The sequence below is a fragment of the Archocentrus centrarchus genome, chromosome 9, assembly GCF_007364275.1.
Source record: "Archocentrus centrarchus isolate MPI-CPG fArcCen1 chromosome 9, fArcCen1, whole genome shotgun sequence".
NCBI lineage: Eukaryota > Metazoa > Chordata > Actinopteri > Cichliformes > Cichlidae > Archocentrus > Archocentrus centrarchus.
The window spans coordinates 22,555,348-22,581,679 of record NC_044354.1 but is presented as its reverse complement, the minus strand read 5'-3'; the positions used below and the strand labels follow the sequence as shown (position 1 = coordinate 22,581,679).

At 41.9% G+C, this 26,332-nt stretch overlaps 1 protein-coding gene across 6 annotated transcripts in view; it reads right to left on the bottom strand.

Annotated features, from left to right (window-relative positions):
• Positions 1-9,975: 9,975 nt before the first annotated feature.
• ep400 (E1A binding protein p400) overlaps positions 9,976-26,332 on the bottom strand; it is a 31,115-nt gene continuing 14,758 nt past the window's right edge. For 2 of the 6 annotated variants that reach the window (XM_030737607.1, XM_030737609.1), the window contains 31 exons: positions 25,479-25,778; positions 23,489-23,659; positions 22,918-23,070; positions 22,660-22,730; positions 22,238-22,527; positions 21,594-21,796; positions 20,575-20,744; positions 19,734-19,930; positions 19,510-19,621; positions 19,074-19,361; positions 18,897-18,971; positions 18,616-18,750; positions 18,478-18,522; positions 18,152-18,305; positions 17,700-17,935; positions 16,085-16,258; positions 15,944-15,991; positions 15,694-15,830; positions 15,511-15,567; positions 15,345-15,423; positions 14,756-14,923; positions 14,617-14,662; positions 14,430-14,536; positions 14,069-14,270; positions 13,855-13,982; positions 13,414-13,611; positions 12,955-13,132; positions 12,662-12,813; positions 12,376-12,534; positions 12,205-12,282; positions 10,753-11,073 (listed from right to left, as the gene is read on the bottom strand). In XM_030737607.1, the coding sequence (XP_030593467.1) occupies positions 10,753-11,073; positions 12,205-12,282; positions 12,376-12,534; positions 12,662-12,813; positions 12,955-13,132; positions 13,414-13,611; positions 13,855-13,982; positions 14,069-14,270; positions 14,430-14,536; positions 14,617-14,662; positions 14,756-14,923; positions 15,345-15,423; positions 15,511-15,567; positions 15,694-15,830; positions 15,944-15,991; positions 16,085-16,258; positions 17,700-17,935; positions 18,152-18,305; positions 18,478-18,522; positions 18,616-18,750; positions 18,897-18,971; positions 19,074-19,361; positions 19,510-19,621; positions 19,734-19,930; positions 20,575-20,744; positions 21,594-21,796; positions 22,238-22,527; positions 22,660-22,730; positions 22,918-23,070; positions 23,489-23,659; positions 25,479-25,778 (4,832 nt within the window). Of the gene's footprint in view, positions 11,074-12,204; positions 12,283-12,375; positions 12,535-12,661; positions 12,814-12,954; positions 13,133-13,413; positions 13,612-13,854; positions 13,983-14,068; positions 14,271-14,429; positions 14,537-14,616; positions 14,663-14,755; positions 14,924-15,344; positions 15,424-15,510; positions 15,568-15,693; positions 15,831-15,943; positions 15,992-16,084; positions 16,259-17,699; positions 17,936-18,151; positions 18,306-18,477; positions 18,523-18,615; positions 18,751-18,896; positions 18,972-19,073; positions 19,362-19,509; positions 19,622-19,733; positions 19,931-20,574; positions 20,745-21,593; positions 21,797-22,237; positions 22,528-22,659; positions 22,731-22,917; positions 23,071-23,488; positions 23,660-25,478; positions 25,779-26,332 lie in introns of all 6 variants that reach the window. The other 4 variants (XM_030737605.1, XM_030737606.1, XM_030737608.1 and 1 more) reach the window with 4 other exon arrangements.

The window sequence follows — 26,332 nt, the reverse complement described above, 5'->3', positions numbered from 1 at the left end:
GGTATAAACGATTCTGTCAGGGAGGCATGCTGCTCGTTATCGACGTGCTCGCAGGCTGGAAGTTGCGGGCACCACAACAGCTCCTGCTAAATCAGTGCAGCCTCTGCCTCACAACAGCCATGGGTGATGATCGAGTGCTTTATGGATCAGCTATAATACCATGCACAGTAGCACATCCAAATTCAAAAAGGACCTCCGCAGCGAAACGATGTGCACTGATTCAAGCAAAGCACATTTACAGTATGTGCGGCTGGAGGAGAAGTGAGGTTGTAATGGCCATAGTTGCGTTTTATGAATTCTCAATGCGGCACGCAATGAGTTAACAAAAACTCTGTGCCCATGCAGAGCATCTCATTTTCACATGTTAACATCTGATCATTAGTGCCGAAATCCCCAGGATGCATCTTCTGATGACCATGAATGGATTTAGAACACATCCATCTGGCAGTTTGAGATATTACATTGGACTGACCTGCTAATGGTGTCAGAGAGAAAAAAGAAATCAAGGGATCACCAGGGAATTTATTCTCAGCGGAACAGAAATGATATAAATAGAAACAGAAAAAAATGAATGTGGTATTCTAGCCTAGAGTTGCTGAGATATTTCAGTCTGGACCAAAGCTGAGTGGAATTGCTGTCACTAGAGTCCCCGCATCTCTGAGGTTTAAAAAAAAAAGAAGAAGCTGGTTGTTAATCTGCTAAAGCCAAACCCCACCTAGCCTGAAGCACTTTGGCTGCATGTGCAAGCCTTACAGCTATTTTGAAACAGGAATGTTATAAGATATAGTTTGTCTGAATGCCCGAATCCTCAGACTGGTGGCTGTCCAGGAGGGCAAAGGGAGATTTGTGGACCCGGCCAGACCAGAATAACAATCCTCAGATTAATGACTCCTATTCCTCTGCATTGCTCAAACTCACTGTGTTAAGTTTCACAAGTGTTTGTGGCTGGAATGCATGTATTTGGATCATGTGTCTACTCCACTGTACTGTAGGCTCCACGGGAAAGTAAATTCCATTATCTCATTATTTCCCACTAACCAATCAACCGACTTCTTCATCTAACACACGTTTCCTATCATGGTGGTGGTGGTGGTGGTGGTGGTGGGGGGGCATTCCAAACATTCCACAAATTAAAAAAGAGATCAATCATGTACCAAGCACAGAAAGTCAAAAAGAATTGAGATTTTTATTTGTTCAGCTTAATAAAATATAGAAATGAATACACACAGTATATATTATATAAATCAAGAACCCAGTAGAGAAGCTCAGGGCTTTATCTGGCTGAAATTGTCACCCCAATAAAAAGAACTGGTTTAAAAAAAATTAATCATGAGGCTCATGATTTTTCTTTGGGTCTGACTAAAACATCTTTTGTCTACATGCAGGAAAGGCTCCAGCTGTAAAGATGATGTGTTACTTTAGGATGTCCCAAAGTCCTACAGTGGGTCATTGGTTACATTCACAGCACCACACTGCTGCTGTGGTGTATGTGTGTTTTTTTAATGGTTGTATTGATTAGTTGGTCTATTGGTTTGTTCAGCACAGACAGTCATAGTGATTCTCTGATTTTTATGCTGCACCATCAGTAGATCTGCAGGTTAGCAAATGTGTCACGAGGAAGCAGCATTTTAAAAATGCTGACGCCAGGGTTGTAGCTAAAAGCACCAGCAAAGTCACACAGTAAAGAGCTGTCCATCCATTTTCTTCACCACTTATCCACCTTAGCATCGTTTGGGAGCTGGAACCTATCCCAGGCACACACCCCCCCCTCTCCAATGGGTTACCGGTCCAACACAGAGACAGACAAGAACACACACTCGTTTCCACACCTAAAATCAATTTAGAATCACCAATCAACCTGGCACGCATGTCTTTGGACTGTGGGAGGAAGCCAGAGCAGCTGGAGGAAGCCCACACAGGCAGAAAGCAGAACATGCAGACTCGACACAGAGAGGCTCCGGCTGACCGGGAGGGTTGGACCTTCTGTGCTGTGAAGCGACCGCGCTAACAGTCACCTCCCATGACGAAGAACCATGGAAGGCAAACAAATTGCGTGGGATCTTTTCTGCCACATTGCAGTTTCTTCTGCCAGCAACTTGGGAACATTTGTGCAGGAGAAGATTATTTTTGTAGTTTCTGGGATCCCTCTAATGTACACCCATTGCCTCCAACAGAGAAGCTGAAACAAAAGCAAAAAGCACAGTAAGGGATTTTATTTTTGCAACAAATAAAAAAGCTGCCACGTGTGATCTCTTACTAGTTACTTGTGTTACTTTGCACTTTGGTTTTTCATTTTTAGTTTTAGACAACAGACGGGTGAGGACTTTTGGGGTCATTTTATGCATTTAATAGAGAGGCTGGTTCATGATCAGAACCTTAACCTCTGTGGGGCACTTCATATTTGTAGGTTTATGCTGAAATGTTTGGTTCATTTTATTGAGTCTTTAACATGGGTGTAAACAAGTGAACAACACACAGACATTAGAAGTTTTTGATGTTTATTTACCTACATGCAGGCTCATATTTTCCTCATAGCTCAGCTCAAATAGAGGTCATCATGACACCTCTATTTGCGAAGTGTGTAAACACAGCTGGAGTTCAAAGGGCTGGAATTATGTGAAAGCACTTTGTCCAGTCTCTCTGGATATCAGCTGGGGAGCAGAAAGATATTTTTAAATTTCATTTTTGTAATTCTTCAACAAAAAAAACTGAACAAATAAATCATACAAACTGAATGTCAATTAGCTTTTTTTTCTCTCTCTCTCTCTCTTTTTTTGTCCTTTATATTCAAAAAGTCCTTGAGAGTCACATTTGTGGGTAGATTACACATTCAGAGATGTGTTCTCTTGCTTCCTCCACAAAAAAAAGAATATGTAAATAAATAAATCAGGTTTGTAAAAAAGAAGATGCTGCAATCGTTTCAGGAGTGGCTGTCCCAGAAGATCCATCCCAAGGTAATACTGTGCGATTCTCAGAGACACTGTAAAAAATCAAGAGCTGCAGCTCAGACTCTTCAGGCTTCAGTTATCATATTAAATGTTAAACTTCATGACGGTACAGTTAGAAAAAGACTGAACAAGTATGGCTGATGTTGCAATTTCCCAGTTAAAGTCCAGATCTCAACCTTAACACAGCTTAACACAGCTGTGCATAAATGAATGACTGCTAGTTAGATCTCTAACTGTTAGTAAATCCTAGATACCAGTTTTCTATTTATATGTGCCAATAAATATAAATTCCATCCATTCTTCTCTGTGGTTTATTTCAAAATATTGACTAAAATGGAGTTTCTCTATGTGAGAAGTGTCTCTCAGTTGTTGAAAAGTATCAAAACTTTCACCTGAGGATATTACACATCCAGAGGTGATGCTCTTAATACATTCATCTTTGTCTGTTTGGTCCTGCACGATCATTGGTAGCTGGTACTTGATTTCAGCTGTTATGGAGCTATGATTATGTTAACATGTGATAGATAACTCTTGATTCCTAGATATTCAACAGAAAGTTCTTAAACAATATGCTTCATGTGCGGAAGAGAGGTAGAGGACAGCCTGCAGGGCCATCCGTGGGGGTGGATCAGGACAAGATCAGTGGGAGTGACAGGGAATGCAGGAGGCAGCAGGAGATTCAAAGTAGGCCAATAAATAACATCCTAGTGAGACAGCGACCCCTCCTTCAGCAGCAATCACCCCGTTCCACCCATAACCCCCTTGGCCCTTGTCGACTGTGCCCCCTTGATTACTGGCCTCTCAGACAGGAGATGGGGGTGGAGGCCCCGGCTGCACAATACGCCTCTCATACGGGGCCCTCACTCACCTCTTGCCTCCATTTGTTGGACATTCATCTTTCAGCATGTGTGTGAGTTTGTTTAGGGGGTTCGTGCCGAGCGGATGAGAGGGGGACAGACACAGGGATGGAGAGTGTGTGTGTGTGTGTGTGTGTGTGTGTGTGTGTGTGTGTGTGTGTGTGTGTGCGCGTGCGTGCGTGCGTGCGTGAGTGTGTGTGTGTGTGTGGTGGATGTTCTTCCCATCATCTCCCTTCCAGTGCACCACCCCCTCCCTCCCCAAACACTGTTCTATCTTACTCCCAGACCACCATGAGGTTCTGGGCTGTGCTTTCAGTACGAGAGCTGGGTGGTTTAAACATTAGCCACTTTGAGTTGTGCTCCACAGAAGTCAGGAAGAAGAGAAAGAGCTTGTCGTCTCCCTTCAGTCTGGATACAGTCCTGCCACTTGAAGTCCCCTTGAAGCCAGTTAAATTTCTGGCATCACAACCGCTGTCCAAGCATTTGCAATTTCACTCACATTTTAGCAAAGATAATATTTTAAACATTATTTTAAGCAGGCCAAGGCTAATACTAAACACTCAGTCTGTCACTTGCTACTGTCTTTCTTTTAAATATAAAATTCTTAATAGCTGGCGTGACCCTTTAATCTGTAAACTGTGTACAAAATGGGGCCAGTGTGACACATTTCTCTCAGCGTGAGTGGCTGTAGGCTAAATCCTGCACATTGCTCCTAAAATTCTGAAACTATATCACAATATGGAAGAACTGGCAGCCTACGGTTGTGACACATTTTAATCTGCACATGAATACTAAAAAGAGGAGATTATGTTTTATGCTCCATATCGTGGAATTTGCCATGCGCCTGGAAACAAGGAACTCCAAAGTAAGAATGCAACTGAGATCGGGAGACTTCCTTTCTATTTTCAGGGGCTCAAATGTAATCAGACATTGTCAGAAATTACGTGTTTTTTAAAGTCGGTCAAGAATCTTTTGCGGGTAATGAACGCCTGAAGTCATGAATCCGTGGACATCACCAGAGAATGGGTTTCCGCCTTTCAGATGTTTGTTCATGGGTCTTAGGTGGACTGAGATCAGGTGATTGACTCAGCTGTTAAATAAACTCTGGTTTGTTTTCTCAGTCTGTTTTGGAATGGATCCATCTGTACTGTGAAACACCGTCCAGTCGATTTTACTGAACGTGGATGAATCTGGGCAGACAGTGCATCCCTATAAACCTAAACTTTCTTCTGTCACATCATCAGCAAACACCATGCTCACGCATCACATCACACACTGTGCCTTCTTTGTGCCTTCTTTTTTTCTTCCACAATTCTGGCATGTCTTGAAAAAAAAAAAAAAAAATGCTGCTCCTGAACAAATTCCTGAAAGAACAGCCCACTCCGTGAAATAGCTTTTCAGTAAATTGTTCAATTATATTTGATCCCTTGAAAAAGACGGGGCTACACATTAAAGAGTTGTAATTCCAAAACCCTTCCTGCAATTTGGATGAGAATAACCTCAAATTAAAGCCGAGAGTCTGTATTTTAACTGTCACTCGCAAACGCTGTGTGTCTTGGGTGTACTTGGGGAAAAAAACAAAACAATAATTGTATCAGTGTTCAAAGTATATGGACCTAGCTGTAGCACACAAACCACACGCGCACACAAACGCCGGGCATTTTGACAGTCTGAAGAGTGGCTTGTGCGTTGAGGAGAGCGGGGCCACACTTCAGCCAAGGTTATCGCCAAGGCTCGGGTAGAAGACAGAGATCCTCTTTGTGGTTCACAGCCACTCACTTACATGACTGTCATACCACAAGACATTTGCGTGGAAGATGAGAGCAGCCGAGCATAGTGAGCTGACAGAAGCAGACAGAGAGGAAGAAGCAAGAGGCACGGAGGTAAGAAAGAGAAGCCCAGGGAGACAGAGAGAGGGATTCAGAGGAAATGAGTGGGAGGTGGGAGCAGAGAGTGGCAGACTTATATTGTGGATCTACGTGGTATGTTTTCAAAGTGCTGAATGACACTTCCTATCACTGTGGTGAGGGAAGTGGAGCGTGTCATACTCCAGTGAGCTCTCTCCCTGCATCTTACATGCAGAGCAATTACCACTGGCACACCCCACCACCCCACCCCACCCACCCTCAACCCAACACCACCATTATCCCCCCTGCAATTCAGTGAAATCAGCTAGCAGACCTGTGACTCATCAGTTGGAGTAATAGGCCTGTCCTGCTTTGGCCTCAGGAGTCTCACAGCTTGTAGGAGGCTTAAGGAGCACGGGGAGATGACTAAATGAAGCAAAGTTGTCTCATTATAGAGGGGAGGATGTCGCAGAAATCACCTCTCATATCAGCTTTTATCTGTATTAGTATGGATCAGAAAAGCAGGCTTGTAATGGGATTCAAAAGCTTTTTTTTTTTTTCTAAACCTAGAAAGTGTCGACGTTCCACTGTTTGGTGCAGAGAAGCTCCAATACCTGTGATGGAAACTTAAATACCTCACTTAAGGGCATTTGGACAGCACGATATGGCATGTTCCTAATGTGATACAGAAAACACACACACACACACACACACACACACACACACACACACACACACACACACACACACACACACACACACACACACACACACACACACACACACACACAAAACCAAAGCAAGACATGTCTGAGAAGCTTGAAGGGCTGTGCTGCCAGTGTGTGCTACATAAACCATTGTTCCACCAGCCCTGTGATTTGCACTAAAGGGGGTCACAGTTGGTTGCCATGGCAACCTTTCAGTATAGATAGCCTGCTCCTTTTCCAGCGGCGGTGATCATCAGCATCATTGAAGGAGCATCATTAGCACAGAGCCCCCGGGGCTGTGTGATCAGTGCCTGGCCAGAACATTAGAGAGTGTGGAGACAGAGGATTTGGCCTTCACCATCTGCAGGGTGAAGCAGAGCTCACTCCCTGATACATGATTCACTCAATCTATCTATCTATCTATCTATCTATCTATCTATCTATCTATCTATCTATCTATCTATCTATCTATCTATCTATAATAGTAATTCGTGATATTAATTAAAGGTATCAAAAATATAAAAATAAATGTGTTTATTAATTTAATAAAATGTGACTTAAATTGGTGTTTCTGTTTTAATGTTTTTTATATATTTATTCGCTTTTGCATAAATTCCCCAGTTTGTTTATGCTTTCATAGCACAGTACTGACTGACAGTGTTATTTTCAGTTGGGTTATTTAACCTCACTTCTCTAGCAACTTCCCACAATGAGGCAACCATTTGTGTTGTAATCCTGTTTCGATCAACCAACAGGTGCAAAGCTGAACCCGTGACCCACTTTGACTGACAGCCCTCAGCTGTGTACCAGGAGAACTGTAAATGAATACAGAGTGGGGGTGGGTGGGTGGGTGGGGGGGGGGGGGTAATATGTACATAAATGTCTGAACTTAACAAACAAATCAGGGAAGTAAATGGGAAAGTAGCACAATTGTAAATGGAAGTGAAAGCAAACAAAAACATCATTTTAATTTACGTTTTATATTGCCAAGCTTACATTTATGATGCTTCATAATGTCTCCCTGATTTTATTTGTTTGGTCATTTATTTTAATTTTTACAAATTTATTTAAGCAGTTTTGGCCCGCCCTACCGGCGTGCTGAGCTTGCTTCTGCATGCGTTGCCTTCAGCTCTGCTTGTTTCTTAGGCAACAACAAAGCCATTGCCGTGTTGATCTCTTCACTGGAGCTGTGTCAACACATGTAATGATTGTATCATCCCGCTTTTCCAGAGGCTGCCATTCAAACGGGCTCCTCTGCTCTTCCACATGCTTTAGGGGCTCTTGTTCACGGCTCTGTGCAAATGCAGAAAAAACAAAAAAACAATAAAACACACACACAACAGTGAAAGAGCAGCCCTTATTTCTCCCTCACGCATTTGACACTCTTCAGAGGCTTTAAAGACCCTGCTGAGATAAACACTCACTTGGTGGGTGGCTAGTGTCTGAGCAAGAAGATAAAAGCAACTGACAGCACTCAGCAGCCTTTATGCCACACTGCTTATCCTGCACCCCTCCTAATGCATAACTTTCTCATTGGAAAAGAAAATATCAAAATAACAACCTGCTGCTGTGAGGACTCTGCAAACATAGCTTGTTGCTGTAAATGTGTCACTCTCAGTCCCTGGATCACAGAGCCTGTGTTGTTGCTTTGGTTTAAAGTCAAAGTAGAAATGCTCTTCATTTTTATGTTTACACTGGAACATGAAAGTTTCATTTAATCCTGTCTCTCTTTGCTGTAAACTAGCATCTAAAAAACAGGTGAGCAGCTCTTGAATGTGCATTTATAAGCTCTCCGTCAACACATCACTGCCATTTGCAAGCTCAGGTGTCTGAGAGCTTTTCCTTCCTTCAGAGCAGAATACAGCTCTTTATTTCTGAGTTTCATGCCGTTTAAAACGGGACAACTTTTCTAGTATAAAAAAACAGAGGTTGAGCTCAGGGATTGAATGATGTCCCGGCCAAAGGAACCGGCTTTGTCCATCTGTTCATCTCTGAGTCCTCTCTTCCACCTCACCTCTCTTGTCTCACTTATTTAGTGGTGAATGTGGGCCGGCCACCGAGTGCCAGAGGAGAAAAGAGAGACACAGGGAATGCACTGAGGAGCAGATGGGAAATATCAATGAGCTGGAAAATCTGGAATAGTAGTGGGACCTCCTTCAGGAAGCAGGTGAAGGTGACACTGATACAATAGTGACACCTTCTGGAGAATCACAAATCTGCATTTGCATGACTTTTAGAAGCAAATTAGCAGGAATGAACCAGTTTTCTTAATTCACTAAGTCAGTGTGCAAAGGCGGTAAGTTCAATATTGAATGCTAAGTAGAACTTTGGCCCTTCATTTTTTGCTCAGGGGCTCACAGAGCTGTTTTACCTGCATTTTTCCAGTTTTTTTTTTTTTTTTAATTGATATGTGACAAAAAGGAATAGAAACACCATAATTTAGTGCAGCCTCCTGACATGGTTATAGTAACCAGCAAAAACTCTTTAAAGGGGTGGAACAGGAGATTCTCGTCATGGATGAGCAGCCAACAAATCAGCAGCAACTGTGATGCAATCACGTCAATATGGACCAAAATCTGTGAGGAACGCTTTCAGCACCTTGTTGAATCGATGCCATGAAGAACTAAGGAAATTCTGCATATTTAGCTATAAAGTCTTAGAGAGTAATAAATTGTTAAATGTAGTTATTTTACTCACAGATACTAGTTGAGGCTGCATGTGTTTTAGCCCACTGTCAGCTTCCTGTATCCCACTCAGGATTGGCTGTCGCCTTATTATTCCGAATAGTGGGGCGGTGTCAACATGAACCCTTTATTTTGCAGAACAGCAACAAGTCAGTATTATTAGACCAGACCTGACCCAGTGATGGTTGCTATTTCTATTTTAAGTGCAGGGAGATCATAATGTTACATTTTATCAAAACATTTTTTTTTTTTAACTGGATAACAAGATGGAAGATGAGCTTTTCTATCAGCTCTGCTGGCTGAGTGAAAGAAGCTAGAGAAACATACACTAAATGATTAAAACCCAGAGCCTGATAAAGCTGATATTCAACAGTAATCAGACACTTCAGATTAATCCTGTAGTACCAAAAATCTGACCCTCGCTATGGTACATGTGCAAAAATGGGACATTTTACTTCGACAAGGTTTAAAATGATGATTACGGTTCACAAGTGATGTTTAAAAACCTTGAAGATTGGTTTGGAGAATGGCTGAGAAGACAGTGGCTTAGCTCAAATCTGATGCGTGTCAGAGTGGGACAGCTGTGGTTTCAGTGGTGAAGCGGGTTTGATGCCGGGCTCCCTCCACATCCCAAAGTGTTGGGTTTGCTGCTCCACTGTCATTTGTGTTTAAAGGGGTGAAACTGAAAAACATAAAGCACTCTGTAGAACCTCTGAGGTTTAAAGGTTCTGAGAGAGCAGCAGGATTATTTGGTTTTGTAGCTCGGGTCTTTGAAGAAATCGTACCAAATGTTATGTTACTGGGCTTGCAGATAAACATATTTTTTTCTAGTCTTATCTCTTCAAATCAAGTGTTTTATTTCCACGATATACAAAGCTGTACAAACAAGACTGTGTGCTGGAATGAGATGTAAGAAGCCACAAGACTAAAAGTACTTACAACAATTTAATGAAAGGAAAAGATGAATTTGTGTATAAAAACAAAACACTTTATTACAATTGGGCTGAAAAATCCAATGAAAACACAACTACTTTACAAGTACAAATGTCCGCTGTTGATATTTACATTTTTTTTTTTCCTTTAACATCAATAAAAAAAAAAAGGAGAATTTATGAGGAAACAAAATACTAAAGTACATGTTTACAGTGTATTTGCTGAAATTTAAAAAAAAAAAAAAAAAAAAAAAAAAAAAAGACTAAAGGAACGTGCATTATTCTCCATTCAGTATCTATAGACAACAAGAGATTCGGACATAAAACAGACTATTTATGAATACACTTATTCTAATAGAGAGCTAATTTCCCAATGCAATAAACACCCATAATCCTCAGCCTCAGTTACCTTGAGTCATTTAATCACTGTGCAGAAGGCATGACTGCTGTGGCTGTCATACGGTGGATTGTGCAGTAGTTGTGGGAGAAATTGTTAAAGGTGTAATATCAAGAAACATTCCACATCTCAAAACAAATGAAGAGCAGAACATCACTGATCTGGTGACAGATTGTTATGGATTCCACCAGAATTACGCGCAGAAGCATCGTGACTGATCTTCAAAACTGGTTTAGGTACGAGCACTGAAACTATGTTGAACACAAGATTAGAGAGGCTGGAGTTAGTTTGTTGTTGCAGAAATCATAAGAAAGCACAACAACCTCATCACTGTCCTGCAGGAAAACGCTCGGTACATACAGTCTCATTAGTGTGTATCTCTAACTGCCCCCCCCACTAGGCTTGGCAGGGGTTTTGGCTCTGATGCCCCCCTGGCGAGCCTGACCCTTGGTGGCCTGCTGCGGCTGAGAGGGCTGCTGCGCCGGGGACTCGGCCGTAGTGGTTGCAGCAGGCTGCTGGGCGGGGCTGTGCGGAGGAGGTGTCTGGATCTGGGGGGAGGCGGTTGCAGTCACCACCTGCTGCTGGATGATCTTCTGCTGGACCACCTGGGCTGTCGCTGTACCAGCGGGAATCATCTGCACCTGAGTGGGAGCTGATGTGGTAGCCTGGGTCAGAGTCACAGTCTGAGGCTGAGCCTGGATCTGACGAGAAACAACACAAACTAAATATTTCTATCCTGTTTCAGAGATTTGATGCAATCCACTGCACATAAAAGCTTTATGAGACCTGAACAAAACACTAACAAAGTCTGTGATGAATCATTTAAAATCAGAAATAAAAAATGAACATAGTTTTAGGTATGATGAAGACAGCAGAACAAAGTGATCGCACAGAAATTTCATCTGACACTTTAACTTCGGTATTCTGGTCAAATGCACCGATTTGTGGGTAAAGTTTTTCTAACATGTAGACGTCAAATAAAAACAGCCTAGTGCAGCAGACTATAAGCCCGATGGATGACAGCTGTAACACAAAGCACGACGCCATTCACAAAGACAAGAACTGTTTGTTCTCTAAACGTGAATCCTCGCTTCAAACAATACAACTACTCACCGTTCCTTTCAGCTGAAAACGAGTGTAACTGTTTCAAATCCAAGCCCAACTTTCAAAGCCTCAAAGAACAAAACATGCCAATCTTTCAAACTTTTAATGCTCCTCCGTCGACATCTAAACATTGTGTGCAGTGAATGAACAGTCTGTTTATTGCTGTATACATAAGACAGCTATATTCTTGCTAAGTGACAAAAAAAAAAAAAATCCTTTCAACCACAATTAGCAATTTATGAATGTAAAATTGGCCTTGAGCTGGAATTCTGGCAGAGCACCAGAGAACTTTAAACCCTTTAATTAGTGGACAAATCCTTGAGTTGTGGCCAAATGTGTTTCGTAAGGTCACACTGATCTTTACTTCTGACATACATACTTTTATCAGTTCATTCATTTGTAAGATAACATTTGTGTCAGATGTAATAAAATTCACCTCGAGGTGCTCCTGATATCTTGTGTTCATGAGAAGATGAATGGCACGGACAGCTTGAAAACCCAATGCCTCACCAGGGAGGACATAACAGAGCATTATAAATTATTTATTTATAAATATAAATAAATAATTTAATATTTGATAAAGGTAGCACACCTAAAAGCCTGCAGTGGTGTTTATTCTAATGTCTGTAATGTCAAGTTTCAGACTGAAGATTTGAGGCATTTGTTAAAAAAAAAAGAAAAAAAAAAAACAGCACTCTCATGAGCACTGCTCAGTCTAAAACTCTCACCTGCTGAGAAGACGACACAATTTGTTGAATATTGGCCACGGTCGGTTGCTGCTGCACTATTGATGGGATCTTAGTCATCTGATATAAGCAGTAAGCAAGAAAATGTCATTAACACACAAAACCAGTTTCACTGCAGGTATTTTGTTGCATTGGCTGTCACTAATGATGCACCTGGAGTTGCTGGGGTCCAGTGGTTTTCTGGGCCGGGGTGATCCCAAAGAACTGGGTCTTGAGTCCCGGTTGGAGTTGGGTGGTGGCAGCATAGGTCACCTTTTGATGTGGCTGCTGAGCTGGCTGGGCAGCCTGCACTGTCACCTGCTGTGCACCGATCTAAGTGAAATTAAATTACAATAAATACTGTGACTGGATCTTCCCAATACAGTAAGATTACTAGTAACCTATTACTTCTTAATAAAAACATAAATTACATACATAAGTAAAGGCACTGTGGGTTTACCTTTTGCTGTACAGTGGCCTGTCCTGGCTGAGGCTGCCCTGCCTTCTGCTGGGGTGCAGCTGCCACCTGAACTGTTGCTTGGTGCTGTTTCTTCATCTGAATCAGCTGCTGGACCTGCATCTGTGGGAAGGATGATGCCAGCACAGGGCCACCTGACAGAACAGAGAAAGAGCAATGGATTAAAAGACGTATTAGAAGATTGCCATATAAAGGTTTCCAAACCACATGATGCAGACACAATCAGCAATACTGTTGCATCTTTTGAAGCATGTAATCCAAGAATTTCAACACACCTGTTTTCTGTGGCTGACCAATAGCCACACTAATGCCTGCTACAGTGACCGGCAGTGTAGTGACACCAGCTGATGAGACCACAGCTGGCATAGAAACTACAGGAGGCTTGGTCAGGGTCACCTGAGCTGTCTGTCCTGCCTGGGCCTGAATCTGGCCCTGAGTGGGCACCCGCGCAGTCTGTGAAAAGAAAGATTAGTATGAAAGGTGGCCCAACCTCAGAGCAAGAGTGTACAAAGGACAGCGTTTCTGTGGATCCGGTGGTGGATGTTATTAGTTTCCTCTCATTAAATCATCAATCTGATGTTGTTACACCTTTTTGATTTCTGTAGATAGGCTGTTAATAATAGCATTTATCTCATTATATTCTCTAAAAAAAAGATTTCTCAGTGACATCCATAACTACTAATTTTGTTGCAAATTCTGCATCAATATGTAAATCAATATTTCCCTAATCTTACCAATCTGGCCATTGGCAGGCTGGTCGTCAGCACAGCTCCAGTTCTTGGTGTTGTCACAGCTGCTAGCTGAGGATTAGCTTGAGCAGCCTGTGCAGCTGGCACCTGTGTGGCCTGCTGGGCCCCTGCAGCCTGCTGGCCCTGGGCTGCTGCGGCTGCTGCCACCTGCTGCTGTGGTTGCTGCAGCTTATGCTTGTGGATCTTTTTAAAACAGACAAACAAAAAAACAAGAAAACCCCATGGAGATTACCACATAAATTAACTTATAAGTCATACAGATAAGTTATACACATGTTGTCATTGCAACAGTGCCCTGTATTGTTTACTGGGTAAAACTGAAATACTGTAATCAGCGTAATCACGATCAGTTAAAACTGCAAATCTAACTCATCCAAAACAGACTAAATTAGTAATTGGTGTAGTTAGTGTATAACAATGGTATACCTGGGGTTTGCCAACAGTTTTGAGCTGAGGGGATGTAGCCTGTTGTTGCTGCTGCAGCTGCTGCTGTCGGAGTATCTGGAGATGGGCCGGGGAGATAGACTTTGTGGTTTGTGGCATCATACCCGAGGCTGGAAAAAGGACAGAGGACAGGTCATGTCTGTCAAACAATGTAATGTAATGCGTACTTATGAAAAGCCCACGCTAAGCTTATTACCTGGTGTGACCTGAGTGACCAGTGGGCGGGTCTGTGACTGCACGGGACTCAGAGTGGTAGAAACTACTGCAGAAGCTGTCACTGGGGTAACTGCTCTAACACCTGGACCTGTTGCTATAGCAACCACCTCGGCAGGGGCGGCAGTAGCTGTCACAGTCCTCTGTTGTGTGTGGACCACCTGCGTTCCAGCTGTACCTGCAGGCTATATTAACAATGACAAAAAGCACAACAACATGAACAAAGGCTTTGATGCTTGTAACGACCTTTTCTCTGTACTGAGTTTAGCACTGCACTCCAATCCAAATACTGTCACTGTAAATTAATGATGCCAGAGCAGCAGTGAAAAGCAAGTATGACTCACAGACAGAGTTCCTGATATGACTGGAGATGCAAGGCGTTTGTTGGCCTGGAAGGGACTTGGAGGAACTCCAGGTATTGTGTTGACAATCACATTCCCCCCTACAGTGGCTAGAAGAAATAGAGTGAAAGGAATTAACTACTGGAACACAAGCTGCACTGTAATCTAAACTGTGCATGTGTTCACGTACCAGCCTGAATGGTTGTGCCCACAGTGGCATTTTTTATGGCCCCAGCCTGTGAAACACAAAAAGTGTGTTTAAACCTTCGACTGGCTTGTTTTGGAGATGACTATACGTAAAAACATGTAGCTCAGCTTCTGAGTCTCACCAGTACAGCTGCATTAGGCACAGCGGTAGCTCCGCCTACCGTGGCAGCCTGAGGGACTTGGGCCTGGCCAGAAGCAGAAGCCTGGGCTTGGCCAGGTGCAGCCTGGGCCTGGGGGGCTCCAGTCTGCTGCTGGGCCAACTGCTGAGCCTTCTGCTGCTCTGCAAGGGCCTGCAGACACACATGCACAAACAATGCATAGGAGCCAACACAAAAGCAAACATATTTGCACAGATGGAAGAAAACTTGAGTTTAACTGATATGTGACAGCCATGTTTTAAATTCTTTACTCTTGCTTTATAATTATTGTACTAGAAAACATTTTAAGTGAGCATCCCTCTTCTTGGATTTTACAAGTAATTGGAGATACCAGCCTAACAGCTGCAGTGTGCAGACAACTACCCCCTACTATTGTGCATCACAAGTTTGAAGGTTGTTCTGACACGTGAAAACTATATAAACCAGATTTCTCTCAACAGCTACAGAAATATTCATACCAAAATTCCTTTGTTGAAATTAAACTAACATTCTCCAAGCATAGAATAGCACCTGGATAAATAAGCACAAGCAGTGGAACGCTGCTGATAAGCACCTTTTTTTCTTTGGCAATCCTTTCAGCACGTTGAGATGCTACTTGGATGGGAGGTAGGGGCTTGTCGTAGCTGATCCCACTGAAGATGAGAAAATTAATAACACCTTACACTTCTCTTTAAAGATTTTGGGGCTTGATTTCCAGTGAATACAAAATAAAGACACACCTTTCTGCCAAGACAGACGCATGTTTGGGGTTCTTCTGAAATGGATTCATGCCGAGTCTGTAAGCAGTATAAAATTGCATTTAAATGGACATACCTTATATGAACAGAATTTCACAATTTTAGATTCTTTTTTTGGGGGGGTGGGGAGGGGTTCATATTTCTCTCTCCTTGATCAGTACTTACAGTGGTTTGATTGGTGGGCTTCTCTTACTGGCAATGATCTTCATAAGTTCAAAGCGGCTGTTGTAGAGCTGGATGTGAGTGGCATTGTCATCTTGTGTGTAGATTTGACAGGTCCTTAGAGGACGGCTGTTCTTAGACTGAACGTAGATACATTTTATATATATAAAAAAAAAAAAAAAAAAGTAAAAATGAGGCCAGAACAAATAAGCATTTATCATATCACATGCAAAGACCAGGCAGGACAGGGTACCTTGTATATACTCTTGGTTTTCTTCTTGGGGTTTGCTTCATAAACCAACTTAAAAAAAAAAAAAAGTAATTGTTGAGACAAATAAGCACAATGTGTAAAAGACAGTTTTACAGTAAAGTAAAGTGACTCTGTATTCAGTACCTTGCCCTCTTCTCTGGGAATGATGACATTCTCGTAGCGGTTGCGACACTGTTTGGGTGAGCGGTAGATGCGGCTGCAGGAGTTCACCACATCACTCACCAGATCCCAGTTAGGTGTGTGCGCAGGAGACACGATTGTCAGGTTGAGCGGCAACTCCAGCAGCTGCTTTACAGCCTAACAGACACATAGCAATGACAACTTAACCCAACACGTACCAATTTTATGAACTGTGCTTTGAAATAAAGATCATCATGGCGGCAGCACTAATGCTGCGTTTCCACTAGTACCTACTCAGCACAACTCAACTCGGCACGGTTTGCATTAGGTCGTGGTACCAAGTACTTTTTTAGCACCCCTCTGCCGTGGTTCCAAGCAATCTGAAAATGTGATGTTGAAGAACAGCATGCCACTGACTGGCCAGGAAGTGTCATCACTAGCTGAGCCATGAGAACAATGCCTTCACCAGAATCAAACGCGTCATTTTTTAAAACCTGACAGCAGGAGAAATGGAGGCACACAAACCAACACTGTGGTCCAACGATAAGGTCCAGGACAGCTGTGTCCAAATTCAGAGGCTGCATCCTTCGAAGGACTTTGTCTACATAAGCTGGGTCCTTTGAAGCCCACAAAAGCCGGAAATGAGGGGATGTGAAACTGGACGAGCTAGCCTTCATATGTGCGTCACACGCCCTCACCTCAGCATAGCTCCTGTCACCTAGCAACTGTGACAGCGTGAAGAATAGCTATGGAAAAGAAGGTGATAAAAATGGAGCTGACTTGTGTGTGTGTGTGTGTGTGTGTGTGTGTGTGTGTGTGTGTGTGTGTGTGTGTGTGTGTGTGTGAGAGTGTGGGCGGAGTTATTTAAAGTTGACTTGAATTGAAAATAAGCTGTTAAAACAAGTATAATATATTTCTACATCAAGGATTAATGAGCGAATGATTAATTTCCAAATATACTGACAGCTCTAGTAAGACATTAAAGTTGAAACTATCCAGTTATGAAGCTTAACTTTAATCTCAGGACAAAAAAAAAAAAAAAAATTTAATCTTAGCAAAACCGATTTGTTCAAAAACAAATGAAACACTGAAATAAACCAAACATCAGCTGTTAAGAGACGATCTGAGTGAATTACATCTGTGTTTAACTTCTACTCAACAGCAAAAACCAGCAGGGGTTTGAAAAGGATGCGCCGGGAGTCAGGTGTGCTCTCCGGGCATGGCGAGCCTCAACCGCCCGGCGAGCGGACAGCTGGCTGTTTAGAGCAGCAGGAACGGACATCTCCATAAACATTGAAGCACTTTTGTAATTAAGCGATATCTTGATAAACTGAGGTTTACGCTTCTGCATTCTCGCCTGAAAACATCTTAAAAGTTTATTTTGTGTCACATAAAGTCAAACTTTTTAGCTGTGCTCCTCCACCATTGCCGCTCAGTTCTGCTGCTCTGCGTTTGAGTTGCATACACATTTCATCAAGTGACTTCTGCCCGCGTTGTTATATCAACTCCACCCACATTGAGGTGGTACACAATTGTAAAGAAAACAAAACAAGACTGTGCCGAGTCGACTCACGCGGAGTAGGTACTAGTGGAAAAGAGGCACAAGTAAAGCCAGTACCTGAAGCAGGGCCCAGTCCTCACTGATCAGCCACTCTGGATTGTCCTGCCCAGCCTCCATGGCAGGTTTAACCAGCGAGGGTAGGGGCTTGGCAAACGGTGCCTGCTGCTTGAGGGAGAAATTCTTTTTCTGGTCCTTCCCCTCGCGGCGAACTTTGAGCATGCTGGCTTTTTCAAAAAGGGAACGTGGAGGAATGACCGCCTCCCCGTGGCCCTTCTTCTTCTTTCTGGCTGCTGCTGAAGAAACATACTTAAGTTAGGGGACAAAAACTAAAACTTAGAATGACACTTCAGCATTTGTCTATTCTTATGGTCATTTACACACTCTTTCCCTTAAAAGACACATTTACAACAATTCCTTCTGATGTACATGTATCTAAAAAAATATTCAGAGGCTGTGGAGAACTGAATATGCAAATAGCACAGGAACACCTTATTAACAAATCTCTTTACCTGAGGGGTCCATCTTCAGTCTCTTATGCTCCTTGCGAATGTAGACAGGAGGCAGCTTGGACTCTGGCATGGGTGTGGTGTCATACATCAACATCATTACAGAATCAATGTAAATGTCATTGTCATCCTGTGGTGGTGTGGGTGGAGTCCAAAGCTATGGTGGAAAATCACAAGTCAAAAAAGTGTCAAAAGGCAAAGCAGGATTTCATGTTGTGGCTCAAGATAAATACATTTAATTAAGAAGATATTTAAATTCTATACAATTCCCCACATTACTCAAGACGCCGTGTAAACATTTATAGATAAGGTCACATTTGACATCTTACGGGCATAATTTCTGTGTGGCCGTCCTCTGCATCAAACACATACTCCTGTTGAAGTACAGAGAAAAAGGTGATGTCAACTACAGCACAATAATCCATACACCACTTGCTTGATTAGCAGAGATCAAACTATCCACCCACCATGTTGTAGGCATCCTCTCTAGTGTAGGTGAAGAGATCTTCATCTCCCTCCATCATATGCTGCTGCTCCTCCTCCTCCTTCAACCTTTGCAACTGCTGCAGCTCCCAGCTTCTCTTTGAACACTGCAACTGCTCCTGAGGAACATAAACACAAAACACACAAGAAACTGTTAATGAACTGATTTTCACATCTATATTTGCAAATGCCTGTAAATCTGTAAAGACGCACCTCAAATCTATGAAAGTGATTTAATCTTTTATTTTATTTAAAATTACATTACCTTGAGAGCTCTTTCATCTTCACTGATGTGGAGATACTCCAAATAATGCATGGCATATCTTTCAATAGGTGTAAGCTGTTTCAAGGACAGGTAAATACAAAACAGCATTTAATTTTACCGTTATTTATTTTTGCTTGCACCACTTTTCAAATTGTATGTTAAGAAAATCAAACCTACTTGTTCCATGACTGCATTTAGCTCCTCTATCTGAGCAGGTTCTTCTTTAGCTTGGCTTTCCAATTCCCGGTCCTCCTCTGTTGACTCCCGGTCTGGCAACTCACCCTCCTGCTGCTGCTCATCCTCTGGACCGGCATCCAGGTTTATGCTCTGGAGAGCCTGGATGTAGGGTCTAGCTACTCTGGGAGAGATTGACTCAGAGGCTGAAGGCTCCTGGTGAAGGACGACAAACTCCTCCACCTTCTCTCCCGAGCCTGCCTCTACTTCAAACAAATCCTGGATTGTCCGCTATAAACACACAATATCATGTCAGTTATTTCATGTCTGGGGTTGAACTAAATAATAATGACTTTTAAGCCCAAAAGACAATTTAACTAATTTCTGTAGCAAAAACTTTCATATAATTTTAAGAAGCTTCATTGAGAGTTTATCTTACTTGAGTGAGGAAAGCCAAGGTGTAGTCAGTACCCTGAGCAGCCACCTCTCTTATTAGGTCCTTGGTACCATTCTTCAGGAGCTTCTCTTCAATAGAATTCCCACTCTCCAATCTTAGGACAAACAAAATTAAACAACAGTCCTTCATTATCCCAGTTCAGGAGGCAAAATATTTTTTATCTTGTTCCACAGGGGGTGGATTAAGGAAGTTTTTAATAATATCACCTGTATATGTGTATATCCTTGGAACGCCCTATTTTGTCACACCACTCCTGGGTACGTGCGTCCATGCTGGGATTGAGGTCTGTGTCGTAGAAGATGATGGTGTCTGCGTCAAACACAGTCCCAACTGCAGAGCAGCAGCGGTTGGTCAGGATGCTGCAAAACACCTGCCTGTTCCTGTTGAACTTCTTCATATTTTCCTGCAGGCACACAACACATGAGCAGAGTTGGAGAAATGTTGAGGAAGAAGTTGTTGACAACATAGTTTTGTGTTAAAATGCCACACATTCATGCATTTGCTTCACTTATCTCAGTGGTTTCTAATCAATTTTTCCACGTAAATTAACAAACAATTCCTATGTCTATGAAACTGATGTTTCAAGAAATTTTATCTTCCTTGTTTATTTTTATGAGACTGCTGTTGCTGTATAGTTCCCTGCAGCTTTATCTTATTGCTAACCAATCTTGTCTCGTGAAAATTTCCAGATTCTATTCTAATAAGTCAGCATTGATTTATCTCTAGTGTGTGTCTCAATCTTCTATATTATTGGGTCTAACTTATAACAAAGAGGATGGAGTTCAAGGAGCTTCACTTGCCTTAAAAATGACATCAAGTATTAAGAAATTTGTAGAATCATGAAGAGAAAAGACAGCTAACCCACATCTACCGTTAAGTCTTTGTGGTACATGCTTGCTCATTACTGGTTAACTGACAGCAGTTACTAGTTTAATTATACGTTTTATTTCGAATGTCACAGCACATATTTTTTTTTTAACTTGACAGTTCTGACTATCAAGTTAAAATTTTTAAATTAAACAATTTAAATGGTGGTGTGACTTTTACCTGTCTTTCATCACAACTGAAGCTTTCGTCAATGCGCACATAAGTGAGCTGCCTATAATCTAGGAAGGCCTCCAGGATGTCTAACATCTTCAGCATCTGTGTAAAGATGAGGACACGGCGACTCTCTGACTTGAGCTTCTGCAGTAGGATGGCAAGAGCTTCCAGCTTACCTGGGAAAGAAAAATATCATGTTATTATCCAAACCTCTGCCAGATGCTTCTGTTTCTGGAGTTTGACTTTAGCTGCAGTGCGGTTAATCTTATTTCTATAGCAAGAGTAACAAAGTTTTTACATATTTACGTAGACTGAGAATACTGGATTTGAGCAGTTAAGACTGATCAGACAGATGATGTTAGTACAGATTAGTCCTAGCTTGCTTGTCTCTGATGGTTGACTGTCATCACAGGTTGAGTAAAGCATCAGACACCTATTTATTTGGATCTGGTACCTCCTTTATCACTATTAAAATCTGTAAATGCTCTCTGTGTAATCTATGTATCCATTTTTCACTTTCACTAAAGTTACTAGATTTCTTGTTTGTGTACTCTGGATGCATTTTAAATCTAAGTCATCAATAACTCAGGTCACAGTAATGCCTGTGTAGGCGCAGGGACATGACTGTACTGAAACGAGGAGGAAGAGACAGAATATGTCACTTCTGTTAATTGTCGTGGTGGTTTCTTGATTTTCTAATTTTTTGTAGTTATAAATACAACTTCTAGAACTTCTAGTTAGAAAATTTGTTTTATCAAACATACTCCAGGAACTGTAGATTTTTTTAAGCCTTGCATGAGTTTCCCTACCAACAGCCTGAACTTCATTTATATGAAATGTTGTTAAAATGAGGACAACATGACTTTGGACCACCAAAATCTAATACGTTCATCTTTAAGTCCAACTGAACACTTCTGTCAAATTTAAAGGCAATATTCCTCCTGTGATATCAATGTGCACAAGAAAGGGATGCACAAACAACTCAAAACCATAATTAATCAGGCTACAGCTGATACTGGACTAACCTGAGTCCATCTGCATTAACTGCAAATCAGGACAACAGAAGAGATGTCTGGATGTTAAGTGGTGGATGTCTGCACTATGAGGGGCAGAGGCCTCCTGTAGCTGACGGTGAAGGGACTTCTGCTCGAGGCTGTAGGGAACTGGGGGATTGGCTGCGTAAACGTGAGGAGGTGAAGCCACAGCTGGAGGCACCAAACATACAAGCCTAAAAGATAATATATGTGCATCAGTCATTTAGATTAAGAAATGAAACATTAGAAACTGACTTGTGATAAAACGATAAAACCTTAGCTGGTAATTTAAAATTTTTTATTTACAGTTGTAGAGCTGTAACAATTTGTAAAAAAGTGGGGACACAGTGTAAAATGCAAATTGAAACAGAATGCAAAGATAAATGATAAAATTATTATTTTTTTTTAAAAACACACACATTGAAAACATCTAAAGTTTGCAAGTTACATTTGCCAGGGCTCATTTTTTTTTTTTTAAACAATTTTGCAATTTATTTGGATAAAAATATTTGGTTTTCAAAACCAATTCACATCAATTAACATGACTACCAAGTGACATAACCACAGTGAATGGATTTATAATAACATTAGAAGTACAGAACAAACAAAGCTCTGCAAAGGTGTTGTTCAAGTACCTTTTGATAAGGCTGTTGGCAGCCTCCAGGCGGTCCTCCACAGAGAGCAGAGAGGACTGCAGTGCAGAGGTGGTAGCTACGCAGGTTCTCTGAGCCCTGATACAGCTCTCTCTGCCCACCCAGCTCCAGCCTCCAGCAGTCAGGGCAGAGTGACCAGGCTCTGAGCCTAAAGTGCATGCTTGTAGCAGGTCTGACCCATACAACACTCTGCGCCTGCAGCGATGCTCATTTGCATCAAACAGGCGACTTAATCGTTCCTTCATCAGTTGAGTCTTTTCTTCTGAAGACTCCTGGATATTACAGTGACAGACAGCACAAACAATCACAATTGCTTTTCCTGTAATGTGACTGGACTAAAAGAACTTTATTAAAAAGAAAACAGAAACTGTAAACAGGATTTTTCTGCAAAGTGATGTACTGACCTGAGAACCACCGTGAGTTGCAGTAGGAGGCTTTGTGGGGGCTGATGTGGCATTTACAGTTGTACCCACCGCTTAAGAAGAAATACACAGTGTCAACAGAAGGAACAGAGGAAAAGATGTGCAATTATGTGGACAATCTGGTATATTATGTCACACACAACTGTCAGAATTATAATGAGAGATGATGGCAGCTGTTATCAAAATAACTGATTAAGAGGCAGAGACAACAATGCAAAACATTCCCTGTGTCCAAGTCACCTTGCTGAGCTGTTGACACTGCAGGATGAGGTGTGCCAGGAGTAGCTGAGGCACTGGAGGCGGGAACAGCTTGAGGCATTGTCTGCATTACCATGGATCCCTGGGGCCTAATAATCTGCTGCCCTGGAGCTGACACAATCTGCAGGATGTTGCCTAAATGCATGAGACATTGAGAAACTAATGAAGTGATGCCTTCACAGAAAACAAAACAGGCAAGAAGTCAGATTGAAGGATTTTATGAGCACATAGATGGGAATTAAAGCAAAATGCTAACAGTAAACAAAAATATAAATGATATGATTAACATATAAAAAATAAGATGCAGCTATATTCAACACATTTTTAACTGCTAAACTAGTTTGACAGCTGGTTGATAGGCGAGAGAAGAGGTCTCCCACTAGAACCAGACCAACGATGTTGCCAATATGTGGTAACAGTCTTACGCAAACTGATTGACAAAACCTGTGCTGACAATTAAAAAAAAAAAGGCAACAGAATTACATGGGTGAGTCAAAAGCACACAAAACAATGAGGAGAGGGAAAAAAAGTGTGACAATGGGATGTACATTACCGAGTGTACCTTGGAGCTGCAAGGGCTGCCCAGTAGTGAGCTGACGGAGCTGACTTGGGGACAAAGTAAACTTGTTGCCCTGAAACTGAAGAGTGACAGGTGTCTCCGGCTGGGAGATTCGATTTTGACCTGCTATGTTAGCCAGCTGAGTAATCTTCACCACATCTCCACCTTTAACAGAAAGGAAGAACAAACACTTTAACAAGGGCAGCCCTAATAAGTATGTTTGTTTTTGTTTTTTTTTACAGTTCCAAAACAATATACTGAGTTAGTTAAAGGGTGAAAAAGAGACAAAACATGCAGAATCAGGGTGGATTAATCAGTGGAACGAGCACAGCTCCTCACTGCAACAGAAAGGGAAGAAAATGCCTATAAGGACAAATTAAAGGAAAATCCAACATAAAGTATTTCAGGAGTTGTCGTGTCTTCAGAACAGTTTCACCGCACCTTGATAATGAATCTCAAAGTTTACTCATGAATGGAACACCATTCTCCAAAAAGATATTTCCTCATTTGATGATTGTGGTGGAGAATGCTCTCAAAAGCCACAGCACATCCGGATGATGTGGTTAAACTACAAGAATGGATTACTAAAAGCATGTCTCAGATACTTAGCTGCATTCTTACCATGTTGTTTCATGCAGGCTATGTGAATGTAGACAATTCTGACAATATAGCTAGATATATAAGTACTGAATGGTTTTGTTTTAAGGAATTGTGGGAAAACTTTATCTGCTGTTCTTTTGTAAAGGATGGCCTGGTGCATCCTGTTCTAAAAGAAATAAAAAGGAAGCACTGAAGCCTCTTTCCTCAGAAAGAAAATTTATTAGCATTTATTGTCCGTCTTCTCTTCTTACTTAATATGTCTCATGTAATTGTACTACAGTTAAGGCTTAAAACAAACCACACTCCCTAGATTTGAGCTAATACCAAGACCATATAAATGGATGAACACCCCTCAGCCTGGCCTCTTTTTGTTATGTTTGCAGGTTGAGTCACTGAGAAGGATTCCCTCTGCCCAGTATAACCAGTACAGCCTGACCTGCTGGCCATTGAGCAGCTCCAATGAAGCCATTGTGGTCAAGGGCCTTGTTTGAAGTAGTGCTGATAATAAGAAAGCATCCCCTTCCCTTTCCTGATTGCCTGCTGTTTGAACCTGTGACATTTCTACTCTCAACTTTGCGTTTATATGTCAGACACTGCTAGTTAATGGGCATAAAATGTGCATGAATCCTTAAGTTGAATTCATCTGAGATCTACAGCATGTACAAATCTTGATGACATTTACAAATGCAGGGATAAAATTGCACCTAAAACATTTACTAAAATAACCAAATTCAAATGGTTTCAGAAAACCTCTCCGAGTGCTGCATTCTCAAAAGTGCTAAGATGGATATAAAGAAAAAAAAAAGCTAGTTTTTAATTATGTTTTTATTTTTTAAATAAAATTCAAATACTGTGGTTTTCCAGTTCATGTCTGTGGGGTCATTTTCATGCTTAGAAGTCATGCTAAAGTTCAGATTAAAACAATAATAGGAAAATAAAATAAAAGAACAACAACAAAGCTTTGGGATTTCCTCCTGCAGATGGGCTGATGCAAGAGAAAAGAATATTAGTAAGTGGGAGAAAAAATATTAAAAAAAAGAAGTGGGAGGATATTGTAACCAAGTTAAATAGTGCAGTGTTGTATATTCATAGTGTACATGCAGGTTTTAAGAAAGAGACTGGGGAATGCTGTGGCTGTGGAGATGCTGCTGATATGCTACAGATCTAATTTTAAAGGACTTTTTCCCCCCACCACAATTTATACAGGATATTTAACTAGAATTCCTGCACTGCTACAATTGCATGTACAAAACCATTTCTCTACAGATGCAAAGAGTGAACACATATCAGCAGTGCCTCAAGGCTTCAGTGAAGAGCAGCCAGTACTGCGGTGCCAGAGGTGGAGGGAAAAATGCTGAGACAGAGGGGAAGGCAGGCCACTTACTAGGCAACCGTGCCTGGGCCTGGGATGTAAGAACCAGCCTCTGGGACAATAAGCTGGGCTGGATGGCATGGCTGGGGGCTAAAGCTGCCCTGGGGACCTGTGTTAATCCAGGCTGGCTGTTGGAAGCAACGGATCCCACAACTGTGCCAGCTAAGCTCTGGCCTAAGGCCACAGGGGCAGCCCCCAACACATGCTGTCCAATGCCACCATTCCCAGAGGAGGCTACAGTGGAGGTTGCAGTGCTGTTGCTGCTGCTGACAGGAGTGGTAGCCTGGGCTCTCTGAGTTGCTGTTCCAACCACTGTGAAGTACAAGGCAATGTGGTATGGGACTCCATGTTAGGGGTAACCCAATATTTAGTCAAATCAGTATGATCAAACAGTTTCTCCATAACTTCATTCAGCAGTGGTGGGCCAACTCAGCAAGGACTATTATGGGTGTTATGTCAATGATAATCACTGCTAACAGTTTGATTCAAAATATGAGTGTTAACAATATGTGGATTTGTTTCAACCATTCAGTACAGAAAAATGAATAGACTGAGTGAGACTTCAGTTTGGTATACCGAGTAGTAGGGTGTAACTTTCAGATGTAACTATTTGACACTTCACCAGCTCTCAACAGAGTTTGCACAGAAACATGGAAGATGGTGCACAACTTCAATGAATCTTGTTTAATGTATGAATCTGAACACTATACAAGTCTTGCCTTCATGGCATAAAACTGGGTCTTCTCCGCTCACACTGTACTGGTCATTTAACTGGCTGCCATATGGAGCCCACACATAATCAAACAGATGGCTGTGTCCTCAGTGTTGACATACACTTGAGTAATTATGCATATGGTGTACTTGTC